At 42.9% G+C, this 20,054-nt stretch overlaps 1 protein-coding gene across 10 annotated transcripts in view; it reads right to left on the reverse strand.

Annotated features, from left to right (window-relative positions):
• Positions 1-19,808, reverse strand: part of LIMCH1 (LIM and calponin homology domains 1) — a 314,760-nt gene extending 294,952 nt beyond the window's left edge. For 3 of the 10 annotated variants that reach the window (XM_050947395.1, XM_050947394.1, XM_050947392.1), the window contains exon 1: positions 19,393-19,807. In XM_050947395.1, coding sequence (XP_050803352.1) covers positions 19,393-19,491 — 99 coding nt within the window. In that variant the 5' untranslated portion in view covers positions 19,492-19,807. Of the gene's footprint in view, positions 1-19,392 lie in introns of all 10 variants that reach the window. The other 7 variants (XM_050947403.1, XM_050947397.1, XM_050947396.1 and 4 more) reach the window with 3 other exon arrangements.
• Between the last annotated feature and the right edge of the window lie 246 nt (positions 19,809-20,054).

The following is a 20,054-nucleotide window of genomic DNA, read 5'->3' on the forward strand; positions in this document are numbered from 1 at the left end:
CTCGAGTGCCTTGTGATAAAGGAGGATATTAATATAATAGGCATCACAGAAACCTGGTGGACTGAGGACAATCAATGGGACACAATCATTCCAGGGTACAAAATATGTCAGAAGGACAGGACAGAACAGGTTATGCAGGGGGAGGAGTGGCACTATATGTGAAAGAAAATGTAGATTCAAATGAAGTAAAAATCTTAAGCGAATCCACATATTCCATAGAATTGCTATGGATAGAAATTTCATGCTCTAATAAAAATATAACATTAGGGATCTATTATCGACCACCTGACCAGGACAGTAATAGTGATGATGAAATGCTAAGGGAAATTAGAGATGCTATCAAAATTAAGAACCCAATAATAGTAGGGGAGTTCAATTATCCCCATATTGACTGGGAACATTTCACTTCAGGACGAAATGCAGAGATTAAATTTCTCAATACTTTAAATGACTGCTTCATGGAGCAGCTGGTACGGGAACCCACAAGGGGAGAGGCAACTCTAGATTTAATCCTGAGTGGAGCGCAGGAGCTGGTCCAAGAGGTAACTATAGCAGAACTGCTTGGAAATAGTGATCATAATACAATAGCATTCAACATCCCTGTGGGGGGAAGAACACCTCAACAGCTAAACACTGTGGCATTTAATTTCAGAACAGAGGGAACTATACAAAAATGAGGGGGTTAGTTAAACAAAAGTTAAAAGGTACAGTGACTAGAGTGAAATCCCTGCAAGTTGCATGGGCCCTTTTTAAAGACACCATAATAGAGGCCCAACTTCAATGTATATCACAAATTAAGAAACACAGTAAAAGGACTAAAAAAGAGCCACTGTGGCTTAACAACCATGTAAAAGAAGCAGTGAGAGATAAAAAGACTTCCTTTAAAAAGTGGAAATCAAATCCTAGTGAGGCAAATAGAAAGCTGGCAGTGTTTGTGCTCCTTAAGTGCAAGAGTGTAATAAGAAAAGCCAAAGAGGAGTTTGAAGAACGACTAGCCAAAAACTCCGAAGGTAATAACAAAACATTTATTAAGTAGATCAGAAGCAGGAAGCCTGATAAACAACCAGTGGGGCCCCTTGATGATCGAGATACAAAAGGACCGCTTAAAGACGATAAAGTCATTGCGGAGAAACTAAATGGATTCTTTGCTTCAGTCTTCACGGCTGAGGATGTTAGGGAGATTCCCAAACCTGAGCTGGCTTTTGTAAGTGACAAATCTGAGGAACTGTCACAGATTGAAGTGTCACTAGAGGAGGTTTTGGAATTAATTGATAAACTCAACATTAACAAGTCACCAGGACCAGATGGCATTCACCCAAGAGTTCTGAAAGAACTCAAATGTGAAGTTGCGGAACTATTAACTAAGGTTTGTAACCTGTCCTTTAAATCGGCTTCGGTACCCAATGACTGGAAGTTAGCTAATGTAATGCCAGTATTTAAAAAGGGCTCTAGAGGCAATTACAGACCGGTAAGTCTAACGTCAGTACCGGGCAAATTAGTCGAAACAATATAGTTAGAATAAAATTGTCAGACACATAGAAAAACAAACTGTTGAGCAATAGTCAACATGGTTTCTGTAAAGGGAAATCATATCTTACTAATCTATTCGAGTTCTTTGAAGGGGTCAACAAACATGTGGACAAGGGGGATCCAGTGGACATAGTGTACTTAGATTTCCAGAAAGCCTTTGACAAGGTCCCTTACCAAAGGCTCTTACGTAAATTAAGCTGTCATGGGATAAAAGGGAAGGTCCTTTCATGGATTGAGAACTGGTTAAAAGACAGGGAACAAAGGGTAGGAATTAATGGTAAATTCTCAGAATGGAGAGGGGTAACTAGTGGTGTTCCCCAGGGGTCAGTCCTAGGACCAATCCTATTCAATTTATTCATAAATGATCTGGAGAAAGGGGTAAATAGTGAGGTGACAAAGTTTGCAGATGATTCTAAACTATTCAAGATAGTTAAGACCAAAGCAGATTGTGAAGAACTTCAAAAAGATCTCACAAAACTAAGTGATTGGGCAACAAAATGGCAAATGAAATTTAATGTGGATAAATGTAACTTAATGCACATTGGAAAAAATAACCCCTACTAGACACACAATATGATGGGGGCTAATTTAGCTACAACGAGTCAGGAAAAAGATCTTGGCATCATTGTGGATAGTTCTCTGAAGATGTCCACGCAGTGCGCAGATGCAGTCAAAAAAGCGAACAGGATGTTAGGAATCATTAAAAAGTGGATAGAGAATATCTTATTGCCCTTATATAAATCCATGGTACGCCCACATCCCAAATACTGTGTACAGATGTGGTCTCCTCATCTCAAAAAAGATATTCTAGCACTAGAAAAGGTTCAGAAAAGAGCAACTAAAATGATTAGGGGTTTGGAGACGGTCCCATACGAGGAAAGATTAAAGAGGCAAGGCCTCTTCAGCTTGGAAAAGAGGAGACTAAGGGGGGATATGATAGAGGTACATAAAATCATGAGCGATGTTGAGAAAGTGGATAAGGAAAAGTTATTTACTTATTCCCATAATACAAGAACTAGGGGTCACCAAATGAAATTAATAGGTAGCACGTTTAAAACAAATAAAAGGAAGTTTTTCTTCACACGGCGCACAGTCAACTTGTGGAACTCCTTACCTGAGGAGGTTGTGAAGGCTGGGACTATAACAATGTTTAAAAGGGAACTGGATAAATTCATGGTGGCTAAGTCCATAAATGGCTATTAGCCAGGAAGGGTAAAGAATGGTGTCCCTAGCCTCTGTTCATCAGAGGATGGAGATGGATGGCAGGAGAGAGATCACTTGACCATTGTCTGTTAGCTTCACTCCCTCTGGGGCACCTGGCATTGGCCACTGTTGGTAGACAGATACTGGGCTAGATGGACCTTTGGTCTGACCCGGTACAGTTGTTCTTATATTCTTATGTAAATTGGTTGAGAACCAAAAATAAACATTTCAATTTTTAAGCAAATGGTAATATATCTAAGAGATCAGAAAAATCTATAGAGAATGAAAAATTGATAAAACCCTAGAGCATTTGAAGACAAGTTCTCTACTAGATCTTTTATTTTAATTATGTCCTCTGCCAAAAACACCCTCAATATTTCATATTTTCAATAAGTTATTGAAGAGATGTATTTTTCCCCTGAAGCAAGTCACAAAAAACAGATGGTGTGTGAAGGTATAAAATGGCAAAAGTAACAAATGCACTAGGCTGGGTTTTTCTACTTTTAAAAAGTAAAGCTGCTTTTGCTTAACATTCTCTGAGAAGTCTTAAGTGCTGAATGCACCTCATTCTCCAAGTGTGGAGATATAAATTAATCCAGCTACAGAGTTATTGCAAAAGACCACCACCCATGAATGAACATGTGAAAAACGTGGTGGTCTGCTACCTGGGATATATTCATTTTTAAAAAAAAGGTGGAGGGGAGGCATGGAGCAGAGAGGGGAGGAAGGGAAGTTACTTGGCAAAGCTACTTGTGACTAGGGTATTTCTACATTGCAACACGCACACAGCAGCAAGTCTAAGAACCTGGGTCTACAGACTTGGGATTGTACTTAAAATAGTGGCACAGACATTCCTACAAACTCAAGCAGCTTGACCAGTTTTATTTTTAAACACCCCACTCCCCCTACATTCATCTCCTCATCTCTGAGCTTCCCAGCTGTGATGTGCCAATCTGGAACACTCTGAATGCCAGGAATCACGGAGGAACAGCCGCTACTTCCACTTTTAGAAGTGCCCTGCATGCCTGGACAGTTCTGAGGCTGAGATTTCTAGACCTAGTGCTTACAGTGGGCAGCAAAAAAAAAAAAAAAAAAAGAAAGAAAAAAAAAACAGTTGCAAGACTAAGAGTCCTTTCAAATTGATTAACTTAAGTTGGGCATTTTTTAAGCAAGCTGACTGTCAAAAATTAAGCATCCAGGAAGAAACTGCACACTACATCTGAGCAGAATGATCTCTCCAGGAAAAGTGAAATGAGTGCAGAAAAAACACAACAAAACAAAACAAAAAAAAACACGAAACAGAGGTCTCTGGAGAGAAATAAAAATCCACAGCAAGCTGAATCGCTGCAGACTCCTGACTAAGAGAGATTGGTCTGCCTTTATTTTTATTTTATTTAAAAGCCAAGATTTTAGATAAAGGGTCTTTAAGCTGCCTAAACATTTAAGATTTATGATGAATTTTCTTGTAGGGTTTCCAAAGGCTAAAATATTGTGGGGAGGTTTTCATAAAAATTTAGTGTTGTTCTTCCTAATCAGGTCAGTCACCTTTACAACTGATTCATCCTGATATTTTGCCCATCTTGTTACAGTCTTTTACAGAAGCAGCTTGTTTTCTTTAGTATCTTTCATGAATCAAGATACTGGCAAACAACACTTAAAAAAAATCAAAATTTTTATTCTATGTCCAAACCACAGTGTACAAATTCTACTTACGATTATCTCCCCGACTTCTGGTGGTGCAAAGGAGGACATTACAACATATAGTACTGCTGCTGTCACATATATGTATTTATTTTGCTAGGCTGAATATTTAGTTTTCACATTAACAGCGACACTCTTGGACTTCAGGAAAGTTTCAAGAGATCACATCTTGCAAAACTTTACCCATGCAAATTATCCTGTTGAAAGGAATCAAACTGTTCACATGACTGAAGATAAAAATCAAGGATTTCAGGATGGAACTTCTGGGATTACCACAGCAGTGGGTCAACCAATTACCCTTCCCTTCTTATTCTTCCCTTTTCCCCTCTTCTCCAAAAACGCACTCTCTCCTTAAAAACAGCTCTTTGCCAAACAGCAGGATTTACCCAATGTTTCAAGGGTGGTTGTTTTTCAATGTAAAAAGCTTTTGAAAGCAGAAGGCTAGAAAACAAGTTATTATTTGTATTACTGTAGCACCTGGGAGCCCTATGTCTGGACCTCACTGGGCAAGGTGCTGTACGAAAAATCACAGAAAAAAACCTGTTCCTGCCCCAAAGAGCTTACACTAAAGTATAAAAAGAGAAATAGATACCGACGGGGAGTAATATAGCAATTTGACAGAATGCTGATCAGCATGGCTGACAAGGGTCTTAGTACCCCAGCAGCCTAACCATGGTCAAGCATTTTTGTAAGGAGAGTAGGCAAAAGAGATGTGTTTGAGAAGTGTTTTAAAGGTGACAATGAGGTAGCTTTACAGATGTTTACAGGGGAGCTCCTCCCAATCATGAGGGGCAGCATGGGGAAAAGCACGAAAGTACTTCTTTGTAAATTTAACAAGCACACGATGGAGGCGGGCACCATAGGCTGACTGGAGGCAACATCAGCTCTTATTTGCTATTGATAGTAACTGATTTTTTTGAATAATATCTGAATTTTAAAAAGAGGCGAGAAGAATGGAGAAACATCAAGCCTTCCCCCCAAAAATGGTTTCAGCACCTTTTGAATATTCCGCTATGTTCAGATTACATTTCTCAACAACTTCTCTCCACCCACTGCACCCCCAATAAAACAAAACAGAGGTAGGAGTGGATTCTTCCCAAATGTTTACAGTTCATTCTCAAATTTCTGTCCAGTTGCTAGAATCTGTGGATTTAATGAAATGCTGGGTGGGTGGACCGTATCTTGGGAACCGCTTGCTCAGGTGACCCCACATTTGGGTCACTAATCCTACTCTCCCTTGAGCCCTAACAAATTTCAAAACAATCCATGTGCATATACAGATACAGGGCTCGTCTACACTTACGTTTTATGGCACTCTAACTTGATGACTCGGGGGTGTGAAAAATCACCCTCGCAAGCACAGCAACTCTGAGTGCTTTAAAGCACTAGTATAGACAGGCTGCAGACAGCCACACTCCCAGCACTCGGAGCGAATCCCCTCATGGAGCTGGATTACCGGGAGCGCTGAGAGAGCTCTCCCCTAATGCTCATGCGTGACCACACTCACACTTCAAAGCGCTGCCGTAGGAGCATTCCCGCGGCAGCGATTTGAAGTTTCCAAAGTAGACATACTCTTAGAATAATCATCCTTTGAACAGGAAGGACTTCTCAAGGTTAGCTAGAGCAAAGCTGGCACTCCTCTATTACTGTCTGAAGTGAGAGGTAAAAAGAATGGAAAGGAAAGGAAGAAGCTCTACATATCCATCAGCACCACAGCAGGCTCAGAGAGGTGTTAAGGGACTATTCATCTCAATGAGATGTACTCATATAAAACAGAATACTCAGTGGAGACCAATAGAGCCTGAAACAATAGCTGTAAAGCAGTTATATCTCATTCCTGGCAATGGGTGTTCCCATATTTCCTCCCCATTGCTAGAGAGTTACTGATTTGTGGCTAGCATACCCATTCTCAGCTCCTCACCCTAGTCTCACCAGTGTGTTCCAAGCATGCCTGTTCTCAGATCCCCACCCAAAGAGGCAAGGCTTCTCCAGATCCTGACTTATGGGTGGGGAGAGCAGGGAGATAGGCTCAAACCCTCTTAAATGGACAAAGCACCCCAGATCCCAGCTTCCATGAGTAGCGTAGGGAGAAGGGCTCAGACACCGTAGAAAGGCAAGCCCCAAACTTGGCTCAAATGAGGGAGGGCAGGGATGCAGGGTCACACTCCGCTAGATGGACCAAAAAAACCCTCAGACTGTGATGCACACAAGGGCAGGGCTCCCAGATCACAGCCCACATGGGCTGGAAGGGAGAGGGCTCAAACCCCACAAGAAAGGCAAGCTCCTCCAGAACCTCGCTCACATGAGGATGGCAGAGGGAGGGGTCATACCACCATAGATGGGCAAGGGCCCCCCAGAGTTTGACATACATACAGGGGGCAGGGACCCCCACATTGATCCCACTCACATGGAAGGGGTAGAGAGAGAGGGGATCAGACCCTCTTACACCAATAGGCAAGCACTCTCCAGAACCTGATTCATATGAGGGAGGGTAGGGTTCATGCCCCTGTGAATGGGCTGAGGACCACCGGAGCATGGCACACACATGGGGCTGACAGATATCCCTGGAATTACTTTCTCCCAGACCCCCATGTCCCTCTTCCTGGTGTCCTTCCCCTCCCCAAAATCACCTAACCTCTCTGCTCCTATTCCCACCTACTCTTCCAACCCTTGTCACTCACCACTCCCAGTATTAAAAGAGCATGGATCTATTTTATGTCTCCATGAATAGTAAAATGGAAGACTGGACTTTTTCCAAGTCACCTGTCTCTACGGGATGTACAACCTTAACCCAAACACTAAATATCATTAGTCATAAATTCTCATTTTAAGACTTCCAAATCAAGATTGTTTTCAAAAGCCATTAAAATAAGTCAGATCTGAAAGCGTTTCAAATACAAATGTTGTAGTTCAAAAACTAACTAGGTTAAGAATTAGTGAGGAAGGGGAATGCATTTTGTTTATAACCACTTAAAAAAACAAAACAAATTTCATCTAGATCCGATCTCCTCACTCCCTTGGTTTACAATCTGCCATTGTAAACCTAGTCCTGTGGATTTCTGAATTCAGTGCACTTGGAAGTAAATATAATCACAGCCCCATTTCTACAGTAGTCTTGAAACCATTCTGCTCACACTTGCTCATGATTGTTGTACTCATTAATATAAGCATCGTATTATACGAGTAGGAGGTTTTGCTTCTCTTGTCCCTCCTGAGAGAGAGAGAATGTAATGCCTGTGGTCATTTAGGTGAGAGACTGTGGCTTGTTGTCGAAGTGAGACATTAATTTCCAATAAACTGGAGCAGAGGGAAAAGTTAACCTCTAGCATTCTTGAAATACTAAGGTTTACTGGAGGAACAGGGCTCCTTTCCAGACCCCAGCTGTTCCCCCAAGAGGAAAATCTCAATCCATCAACTTGTAGGAGTCCAGAGGAAGCAAATGCCCCCTTAGCTTTTTAGCAAAGTCCCCTGCCACCTACAGTCAACCATGATCAGGGCCAGTGCAACCCATTAAGCGACCTAGGTGGTTGCCTAGGGCAATAGCATTTGGGGGGCAGCATTTTGGGTCCTTCAGCAGCGACCAAATCTTCATCCACCCCGGTCGTCAACGGCATTTAGGCGGAAGGACCTGGGGCGGGGGAGCGCGGGGAAGGCCGCCTGCAGCAAGTAAGGAGAGGGCGCAGCACGCAGGGGAACTGCTCCCCGCCCTTGCTCACCTCTGCTCCGCCTCCTTCCCTGAGCACACCACCCCGCTCTGCTTTTCTCCCTCCCAGGCTTGCGGCACCAAACAGCTGATTGGCGCTGCAAGACTGGGAGGCGGGAGAAGTGGAGCGGCAATGGCACGCTCAGAGAGGAGCCGGAGCAGAGGTGAGCTGGGGTGGAGAGCTGCCACACAGCTCCCCAGGCTGGGGGGAGCTGCTGCAGGGGGGGCGCCTTAGGGTGGAGAGCTGCCACATGGCTCGGGGGAGGCACAAGGTGGAAGTTTCACCTAGGGCGCGAAACATCCTTGCACCCGCCCTGACCATGATCCTTAGTACTGACGTCCTGATGCTGCAAACTCTAGTGTTACACCAAATTGCGAGACTTGCTCTAAAATCATGAACCCAGCTTGAAGCCCCAGCTCCTGGAATCTTGTTATTAGTTGAGAAACCTCACCTTCTATTTATTATTGTAAGGCACATTTCTAGCCCTCATGGTTAGCAAGAAATAGCTTCAACTATCACTCAAATGCATCTTAAAGGATCAGAAGTCAGGAAGCAAGTTAATTTTTAAGCCAATCATGATTTTGGGGGAGTATGACATGATTTTGGGGGGCACTTGAGCTTGGTAAAACTAAAACCCACTGAGGCCCATAAAAAGGGAACCCCACTCTTGAAAGCTTCTCTACTTCCTCAGGACCAGGGCTCTCCTTCTAAAGAACACAGGAGGTACAGCTATCTTCCTGTTGGCTTTTAACAGTCACAGGAAGGGAAGGAATGTAGCTGGCAGGAGTCAGCAAAATAAATACATACATACATAAATAAAAACAAAAAGACTTCCTTCACTTGTTCCTACCCCACATGGTGGGAGGAGGGTCATGGTGACTGAAGAACCCCTGTGCCATTCCTGCTATCTCCTGCATGGAGTACCAGGGCATAAAGATTCCATCACCCATTCACCCACAACCCCAGCCTGAAAAAACTTTTCCAGTCCAACAGTCAGTGCATCCAGCAAACTTTAACAGCCCACCCCGTAGGCCTTAGCTCTTTGAGAGACTTAAGAGACACTAACCGGTAGCCTACTCAGCCCCGACCCCAACAGGCCAAGGAGGCAGAGAGTGGTCCCAATGAGTCTTCTAGGACTGACGGAAAGGTGCCAGGAAGGCACCTGGGGCTTTCTGCAAGGTTTCTCCTCTTCTGCGTATCTCAGAAGGGCCATGTAGAGAGAGGAAAGCTCTCTTTACAAAGCCATGCTCTCTCCAGCCCCTCCCAATGCAGATCTAGCAAGGCCTGCAGAAGCTGGCCTTTCCCCCCACTTGGGAGCCTCAAAAGGTCTGAGAGCAGAAAGTTCACGAGGAAGTGAGGGAGGAAGGAGATGTAGCATTATGGAGGGCATTTCCCTCCCACCCAGTCTTGCTCCCTTGGCTCCACACAGGAGATGTGGGGATTGAAGAACCCTCATCTCCTTATCTATTTTCTGCTGCTCCCTGGCCTTGGGAGAACCCAATGAATCAACAATCCTCTGGAGCCAACAAGCCGTAGGAATGTGATTGTTCACAATTTTAGCTTGTCAAATATGATGTTAAATTAAATCAGTCAAGAGAGGCCACCAAAGTAGGTTCTTCTCCCTGTTCCCGCCTTTTTTAAAAAAAATCTGAAAAAGGGCGTGTTACAATGCAGGACTCTCTTCAAAACTGAAATATTTCCCCTGGCCCCCAACCTACCAGTATTGAAATCGACTTGCTTTTTGTTGATTTGATTATAAAAAGGATTTTTCCACCTCACATAGTTTAGTTGCAGGCTTAAGTATGGATGTCCACTTGATATAATACCAATGATTAGCAATTTTTTAACAATATTATGCAAGTTATTCTGCTGAGACTGGCTGACACGGATTCTAATGCTAGAGGAATGTTCTAATCAAATATTAACATGAGCACAAGACTATTTTAGAAGGACTCAACATTTTTGAGTTCTCATCTGTTAAACTTGCACTTCATACCAAGTGCCTTTCCTGTAACGCCGATAAGAGTAATTTCAATTCCATGTTGGCCGACCAGGCTACATAATGACTTCAGTGAGATTAAGGTCTCAAAACCAAGGCAACCAATGATATCTAAGATAAAAAATGTGAAGCTTTCTCAACCAAATATAGCACAAATTGTCTAGGAAAAATAGTTAATTTGGCAGCAACATGCTTCATATTGCTTTAAGAAGTTTTTCCAGAAGAGGAAAGGACAACATGACCTGTTAAAAGGGCCATAGCTGAGCAAAGCCGTAAGAATAAGGAGTTCTGTGCTTATACACAATGGGGTCCTGATCCACAGCTTCTAAAGCACTCCTGTAGCGTCAAAGAGAATGTTAAGTGACTTTCACCGGCTCCCCTTCAAGGGCATACAAACTGCAGCTACGTAAAAGCAGAGTGCTAGAGTCTTAAGGATTGAATTGTGCAGGGACCTGTCGCTAAGTATTTTGATCTCCATTACAGAAGCCACACAGCAGAACAGTACTGCAAGACACCAGACTTCTTCACAGGAAGGACCTTTTGAAATTTTTTTTTTTTTTTAAGAAAAAGCTACACATTATTGGAACTATTGTCCTTAAATACCCTACTGTAAGCTGATTATTATCTTGGTCCACAGAAAACCTTTTCTAGTCAACTGAATAGGTCTGTTTATAGTTAATCCCTAGGACATACTGAGGGCTTTTTTCTCACTAAGATCGTGGCTAAACATAGGAGGGATAATATTTATTAATTTTGACATAGTATTGTTACAATTTTCTTCATCTGGAATAATTAGAGAGCCCAAATCCAGAAGTGCCCATCCACAGGTAACTGGATAACACCAGTTTCCATGTCGGCAGGTTTTTCCAAACAGAGATACATATGTTTTATTGCCTAGTTTTTATCCGACAGAATAGTCGTCTAAAAGTGTTAAAAGACTGAAAACAACATCGCTCTCCCCATCAGCTTTTTCTATCTCACCTTATTTCCTGAGGACCAACCAAATCACTTACTTATTCCTCAAAAATATTACACAATTAACATCAGTAGACTTATTGGAATAGGGTTAACTGGTTTTGTTATTAAGCTGATCCTCTCTACTGATCGGATAGCAGCAGAACAATATTGCAGGGTCCACCATTAAGGGAGGATATTTTTTCTTATTTGTAGTCTCTTGAAGATGAAGCAAAGAATTTAAAAGTTCTGAGATAACATGTCCCTCCCCTCCTTCAAATTAATACAGTTGTAAAACATTGCACAGTTTAGTCCTCCACTACTGACATTTGCCCTTTAACATTATCACGTACATTGTTGTTCTGACCATTCCCACCCACAACCTCATGCCAAGGGCCACTTGTGACACGGCTTAGTAGTGTGATCTCACTATAAGGGAATTGGGTGCATATACAAAGGAGAGGAGGTTGTTTGCTAAGCAACTGGGAAAGGAAAACACTCCAGAAGGTGACAGCCTGAACAAAGAGGGTTATTTTAGCCAGACTGAATAGTTTGATGTATTCTATCCACCTTGTCTGTGGTAACCAACTCTGCCTGGAGCAGATAGAGTGAAATTCTGCCCTTATTTAAATCAATACAAGTCTGGAGTAACCCTTGTGGAGTCAGTGGCCTCCTTCTGGATATATGCTCATTTAAGAACAGAAATGAGCCATGGACCTGAGTCTCATCCAAAGAGTCATTCTCAGGCTACATTATGGATCCACTGTATGACTAACATCCTCCTAACAATGACAAAGGGTCTGATCCAGAGCCTATTCAAGTCAGCAAGAGTCTTTCCATTGTCTTCAACGGGCTTTGAATTGGACCCTAAATGCATAAGTCTTATATCATATCCAGTCTCCTGAGAGTTCTCATCACCAGCTGGTCTCGTGCCTTAAAAGCCTGTCGTACTCATCATGCAGAACAGCAATAGCAGTGGACCAACAGACTGGTTCCTACACTTAAAATGGAACTATGTAAAAACATGTTATTTCCAGTAAGTCTATCCCCAGCAGATTTTATTAACAAATTCACATTAATTTCTTCTGATATCAGGGAGAGGAAGCTTCAGTTACAACTACTGCTAGATAAGCATAAGTTAAGTAAACCACTGCTCCACTCAAATCACCAGTTAACCAATTTTCATTCAACAGCTGGATAATAATGTAATTATTTAGGGTATGATACTATACAAATCTCTGCATGTGAATAACTTTACTCACATGCTTCCAAGGATAGCTGTGTTGGCTTCACAAGAACTATCTGTATCAAGAAAGCTTTGCAAGCTCTGCCCCCTACTTAGCAAAAAAAAAAAAAAAAGAGGGGGAGAATTAGTTATATTACATTAGTGTCTAAAGGACCTAAACTGCACTGGGGCACTCTGCGCTAGGAGCTGTACTAATACACAGGTAGATAAAGTTCCTGCCATAAGGCTCTCACACAAACAACTTCAAGTGAAAGGAGAGTTTAAACAAACAGCGAAAGGAAGAAAAGGGTAATAGAAATAAGGACAGTCTAGCTATGTGCTCAGCTCGATGGGTTCAAATCATCTGATGAGTGTTTATACATAAACAAGCATAAACTACCTCAAGTGACCCTCAAATAAGGTTAGAGCACGCTCTCAACGTGCATATCACAAGTGGGTTTTGAATATGAGTGTGTTTAAGCTAATTGTTTATATTAAACCTGAATGCCTTTCACTGTACTTTAGATCACTAGCTACTCAAATAGGTTTTCCAGTTGAGATTCCTTAACTCAGTAGTCAAGACTGAGTCAATGAATTCCTCCCCTTGCTTCTTAAAATTATGTTTTTTGCAGTGAAGCTCTTAAGCCTCAGAGCACCAGCCATATATTGGGAGCCAGAGGTACTCCCCCATAAAGAGCTTTCACTTTCAGACATGCTGGGGGAATGCTGCACCAAAAAATTAAAAATTCTGTGCACAATGTTTTAAAATTCTGCATATTTTATTTGCCAAAACAACAATATATTTACACCAGTTTCAATTATTTTGGTAATTTACTTCAAAATACCTGTCAGCAAATATGTCTGTAACAATACAGACAACAAAAAAGATCCAAGATTTTTTTTTGACAAACACATTCCCTACTAGGCATATTACTGAACTTTGAGTAATAATCCATCTAAACTACAATACAGAAACGTATTTCCCACACCCCTGAAAAGCAGTGTAAAGGCTTGGCAGAGTCAGGGGTAACAGAGGAGCAGAGGGACAGGGAAGTAATTGCGGGAAGGGAGCCTGGGTGGGTGGGAGAAGTATGGAACAGTTGGGATTTTTATAGGTGGGGGGGGACTGTTAGGGAGCCTTCCCCATGCAGACCCTGGCTGACCCCTAGCCTCTTCCATTCAGTTACCCCTCTTTTCCCCCATGTTTCCCTACACACCCTCGTCCATTCCCATGTGGCCCTGTGCTGCACTCAGCCCTCCCCCTCACCCATCCCCTTGTGTCTGTGCACCCCTCCTCTCCTATCACCATGTGGCCCTGAACTCCCACATGTGGCCCTGTGCCTCCACTCGGCCTTCATCCTCACCCACTCCCAATATGTCCCTGCACCCCTACTCCCATTCAGCCCCCACCCCAGTCTGTCCCCGCCACTATCCCTTCTGAACTTTAGTCTGTGACACTCCCCCACCCCAGCAGCCGCACATGCCCCATTCTGTCTGTCCCACTATATCCCATACCTCCTGACCCAGTCCTATGGGCAAGGCACTGTGAAGAAGGCAGCCTCTTCTTTTCCCTATCCGCAGCTGGGACTGCTCGCTGTTCTGGCTCCACAGTAGCCACTGGTGGGCAAAATTCATAACTGCTGCAGCACTTCTCAGCAAAAGTAATTTTCTGCTGAGAAAAAAAAATTGTGCACAGCACACAAATTTTGCACGTGTGCAGTGGGGCAGAATTCTCCCAGGAATAAATTCATAGGATTTTCTTGCAAACTTTCTCATTCCACGCCCTTTTAATGATTTAAAAATGGATTTTCATCTTAATCCCAGAACAAGATGAACTACATCACCAGATACGTGTTTTTGATTCTTCCCCTGCTCCACTCCCCTGCCTCCCATCCCTTCAAAACTATTATTTCCACTATGAACTTAAAACTTATACTACCTCAAAGCAGAAGTCACAAGCTAAGTCTACCCTAGTGGTTCTCAACTAAGGATAGGTGTACCCCTAGAGGTACGCAGAAGACAGCAGAAAACTAAAATTTCATACAATGAAATATTTATACTGCTCTATGTACTATACACTGAAATGTAAGTACAATATTTATATTCCAATTGATTTATTTGATAATATTATGGTAAAAACGAGAAAGTCAGAAATTTTTCAGTAAATAGTGTCACAGCACACTATGTCTTTTTATGTCTGATTTTGTAAGCGAATAGTTTAAGTTAAGTGAAACTTAGGGTACCCAAGACAAATCAGACTCCTGAAAGGTTGGAATCTGTAGAGGTTGAGAGCCATCGATCTACACTACAGCCTATGTTGGCAAAACATATGTTACGTGGCATGTGACTATTCCACATACACCCGAGCAACATAGTAATACCGACATAAGCACTCACGTGCACAGTTTCTCCCACTAACAGCTTCCGCTGTTTGCAGAGGTGGGTTTTGTTTTCTGGTTTTTTTGACAGTGGGAAAGCTTTCCCGTGTTGGCATAAAGCATCTTCACCAGACATGCTGCAGCAGTATTGATGCAGCTGAGCTGCTACGGTGCTGTTCATAGAGACATGGCCTTATAAAGCCAGCTGGTTTGCCCCGTAAACCAACCCAATCCAACAAGCCAATAGTCTGGGAAATTTCTCCCTAACAAAAAAGTCATCTCTAGAGGGAACACATGATTTTTTTTTCAATGGGGGAATCTTTATTAAGAGATATTTTTCGCTGTGCAGCGTGCACACCTCTAGGGACAGCAAATTCAAATGCCAAGTGAGGAGGAGAAAGAAAACAGGACTTGTTTATTATTACCAAGTAGCCATAAAGGAAGCATTCTTATCAGCTGGCAAATTTTCTAAGTAGTACAAGTCTATGGAAAAGCCATTCATAATGAGGGAAGCCTAAGAAGTACAATTATGAGATAACAATACCCCAGGAGTTACTCCAGCACAAAGTGCAACTTTACTGCTGTACTATCCTCATATGAATTGTTGTGTTGTGAATAACTGCTTTTACAGATGTTCTTTCAAACCATCAGTTATTCCAATTTGAGAAAAATCAGCCTATCAGAGAGCACTGACATTTCAAAATTACAAGCCACTAGACTAAATGAGATTTGTTGTTTCACTGTAGTAACCCAATATACTGTGCAAGGCTGATCTAGTCTTTCAGTGAAACTGAGAAGCATTAATTGAAATGGGATACTGCACCTTTAATAATGCAGACTGCACCAAAAGAAAAGCCCTGCCATACAGATACATCACTTATTTTAAGTCTTCTCAGCACTACCAATACAGTCCATTTTGTTATTAATCTAAACAGTGTATGCCAAGCAAACTAAAATACTGGGTTACTATTACACAAAAGAGGAGTATTGTTTACATTGATATGAAACTAAACACATGGTGTGAGGTGGAATTATGGTTTCCTAAAACATTAAGCAGATTTATGATCTAATCAGAAAATTTAATAGAATTTCAATATACCAGCTACTGTACCACATAAGTCACATCAACTCTACCTCCCCTTGAAAAACTTTCATACACCAAGTTAAACTACGGAACTCATAGCCAGAAGAGGTCATGGAGACTAAAAACTAGCAAGATTCAAACAGGTTTTAAACAATGAAGGATTGTCCAGTAGTTAGGGCACTAACCAGAGACTCAGGAAACCTGGGTTCAAGTCCCTACTCCACCACATCTTATATGGCCTTGGACAAGTCACTTACCCTCTTGGTACCTCAGTTCCTCATCTGACAAACAGTACTTCCTTACTTCACAAGGGTGTTGTAGAGAGAAATACATAATGAATTATTAGGTGTGCAGGTACTAGTGATGAGGCCCATAAAAGCAGTTGAGCTAAACAGCTAGAAGGCTGCATGTTAACAGGGGCTACTTGCATCCCTCCACAAGCACCCCATGACCTTCTTCCCCATACCATGGTCTCTGTATGGCCCCCCATTATTTTTCTTTTCTTTCTGTCCAGGATATGATTCATTCAGGGTGCCACAATTTTAAACTGCAGTGGGAGGACGGGCAGAGCTGAGGGATTTTGGGGAGGAGAAAGGAAGAGTGGATGATGCTGGAAGGTGTTAAAGGCTGCTATCAACTGGTTCTTTGAGCTGTAGATAGTTAGGGATCTAGCTAACACTGCCAGATCTGCTAACTAGATGCCAGGGACGTGTGTGTCCTCCATAGCCCCCTTTTGGTTTTCTTATTTTCACCATAAAAATACAGTATTTGTCCTATTGATGCCTAAAACATTCCCTGAAATTTTAGAATTGATTGGATGTGGCATTCAAAAGTTATTGTGTTACAAACAAACAGACACCATCAAGTTGAGCGTAGGGCCTTGCTTTGCACCAAACTGTCCAGTCTGAACAGTCAAAACTGACAACAGTTTTGGAAGAGATATTAGATTTCTTTCTTCCAGATTTAAACCAAATATGTTACAGATTAAGAAGAGACCCGATGTAGACAGCAGATTAACCCATATCTGCCAAATATGTGGTTTCTTCGACCTTCCACTGAATCACTAGGAAGACAGTTTGCCACTGTCAGAGACAGGATACTGGACTCAAGGGGCCACAGGTGTAATTAAATATGGTAATTTCTATGTTCCTGAAATATTTCCTGTTGAAAGGAACAGTGGCTATTACAACAGTTTCAAGTTCACATTAAGACATAAAAAAGTCATAATAAGGCACTTCACTTTTGTCATCAGCAATGAGATTGCACAGCACACAATGCCAAATTCTTCATACCAAATGGTTAAGAAGAGAGAAAGCGCATACAGACAATGCTGTACAGAAGGTGCTACATAAACATGGATGCAATCTAGAAACCTAGATAGATACATCTCCATGGCATGGGAATGGAAACAAAAGAGACTTCAGGAAGGAAGAAATTGCCTTCCTTGTTCAGAACACTGGTTGGTCCATCTAGTCCAGAACAGAATGCATAGAGGAAGACAGAAGAATCCCTATCCTGGTGAACTGCGGAATAAACTGCTTCTGGGAAACTTTCTTCCAAACCTCAGGCAGTTTTTGATTTACTCTCTAAAGCAGCAGGATTTAAACTCCATATATCATCACATAATGAAACAACAGATGTCTCACTACACATAGGTCTAATCCTTTTGAATCCGACCCAACTCTTAGTTTCAATCATAACCCAGTGGAACTCATAGTCACAAAGTAACTATGCACTGTATGAAAAATAAAAAAGTACTATTTTCTCTTAGCTTTATGATGAAATTCAAAGGCAATACTTCTATGTTTTCTGGTCCCTACATAGTAAGAAGGGGTAAATAGAAGCACTTTACTTACCTTCTCCATACTAGTCAGTATTTTATATACCTGAAATGTCAAATAAATTAAAGGGAACATGACTTTTAAAGATACTAGTCTCTATCTTTTCATCATCTTCTCCTAAATACAGAAGCCTTTCCATGTTCTCATCATTTTCATTTCCTGTTTCTGTTAGGGTGACCAGACAGCAAATGTGAAAAATCAGGAGGCAGGGGTGGGGGGTTAGTGGAGCCTATATAAGAAAAAGACCCTAAAGTTGGGACATCTGGTCACCCTAGTTTCTGGACCTCTTCTATTTTTCTTGGGGGGGGGGGAGAGGAGCCCAGACACACACAATTGCCACCAATTCCTCATCCGTGCAGTTTTACTCATCTCTGTCTCAATATTACCCTTTTATTTAATATCAAAACAAGAACCATTATTCTTCATAGATCATTGAACTAACTATACTGTCAGAATATCCCTCAGAAATTAATCTAGTTTAACAGTCTCAGAACAAATTTACAGTATTATTTTTCCTAAAGACTTTGTTAAAATAGAAACTGCAGAGGTCTATTCAGGGCTTCAATTTAAGTTTAGGAACCTGCAGCTCAAAGGAACAGTGGTATAAACGATGATGCCACGACAGTTTTCCAGTACTGGTGATTAGATTAACCCCTATGTAAAGGGCTCTATCTTTCCATGCTGGATGCACTATAATATCTTTACCTATTATAAACATGAGAGAACAGTGACTAAATAAAGTGTTTTCACCCTGTCAGTAGAGCAAGACCAACTCATAGTTAAAGAGGGAATCATAGTTATCAAGGAAGGAAGCTGTAGTGGTGTCATGGAAAGTTCTGCATTCTTACAGACCTAGTTAACAACAGGCACTGTAAATCAGTCACACAATAATCTGCATGTCAGTCAATCCAGAATGACCTTCTCACTGTGAAAGTGTTACTCCCATGGATCATCATAGCCATCATCCTCATCAGCAACCACATACCAATCAGGATAGCCTATATTGGGCAAGCCATTTCCTCTCTCATTATGCTGAATGTTTGCACTAGCAGCTCTTTTTCACTAGCCTGATCTCTATACACAGTAGTGCATGGAGTGCTACTCAAGGCAACATATGCATATCCGCAGGGATGAATTAGTAATACAGAGACATCTGATCCAAATCAGAGAGACTGCAAATCCCCAGCCTGTTTCAGCGCTCCGCAGATGACATAGACAGACAGATCATTGCAAAGCAAGCGCGGTTCAACACCTGAATGGCCTGCACTGCACACCGCCTTTCTAACGCACAAAACGAGAGGCGATGGTGTCATCTTCTCAATCAAGCTCTTGTTTACGAGCGCTCGTCTCTTTTTCGGTCCACAGAAAACCAATGCGATTAAGAGATTAACTGGGGCGGAGGGGTTAAAAAAAACACACCCCCATTCAAACAACCACACAATGCGCGCCCGTTAATCTGCAACAGTTTAAATCTCTTCCAGCGCCTGCTCCATTGCACCGAGCCTCCCTTTGCAGCGGTGCCAATGAAGAGGAACTGAGATTTGGGGCATGTGTTTTGTTAATTTCCCAATCCATCTGCAAATCGCACGGGGGGGGGGGCTTATTCTGTAGGGGAAGAAGGGGGCGGGTGGATGGGTAAAGTTAAAAACCCACAATCGCTGAGAGGAGGAAGATTGGCCAGTCCTTCCTCTTTTGTAACTAGATGCTTCCCGCACGGGAAAGGAGAAATTCAGAGGGTGCCCGTTTACCAAGCGATCAGCGAGGGCTTCTTACCTCGATCCAGTGCCGCGCCTCGGCGACGGCTGGCTCAGGACGGGCAGCGTCCTGCTGCAGAGGCTGAATTTCCTCCAGCTCTAGCCGAGAGCTGGCCATTTGCAAAGCCTTGCCGGTGCCTCCGCTGCAGGAGGCTCGCGCGGAAGAGCCGAGCGACCCCCCAGGCAGATCCTCTGACTAGGGGAGCGAGAGGCCGCTGCTCCCTGCCTCGGGGCAGCTTGCAGCCTGGCTGACTGCCGCTCGCCTGCGGTAACCTCTCTGCTGGTGTCCGCGTCCTGCTGCCCCGCCGGGAGCCAGCCTCGTTCCCTCCCTGCAACGCGAGCTGAGCGGCCAGCTAAAAATAAAAACAGACTGTCACCGATGAAGACGCTTTGCCTTCAGCCCATGCAAATACCCAGGCCGCCGCGGCCCCCGCCTCCTCCCGGCCGCCACCGCCCCCAGCAGCAGTAGCAACAAACAGCAGCAATCACATGCCTCGTTATGCACTGAGGCTGGGGCTAGCGGGCGCGCTCCGCCCGCGGGGCAAAGATGCTGCTGCAGCAGCAGCAAGGGAAAAGCCCAGGCGCACCTGGCACCCAATCAGCCTCAGGCAGAGCTGGGGCCGCCCACAGAGCAACCTGCCTAGGCGGAGGAGCGGGCCCGGCTTTAGTCTCAAATGTTCC

The sequence above is a fragment of the Gopherus flavomarginatus genome, chromosome 3, assembly GCF_025201925.1.
Source record: "Gopherus flavomarginatus isolate rGopFla2 chromosome 3, rGopFla2.mat.asm, whole genome shotgun sequence".
NCBI lineage: Eukaryota > Metazoa > Chordata > Testudines > Testudinidae > Gopherus > Gopherus flavomarginatus.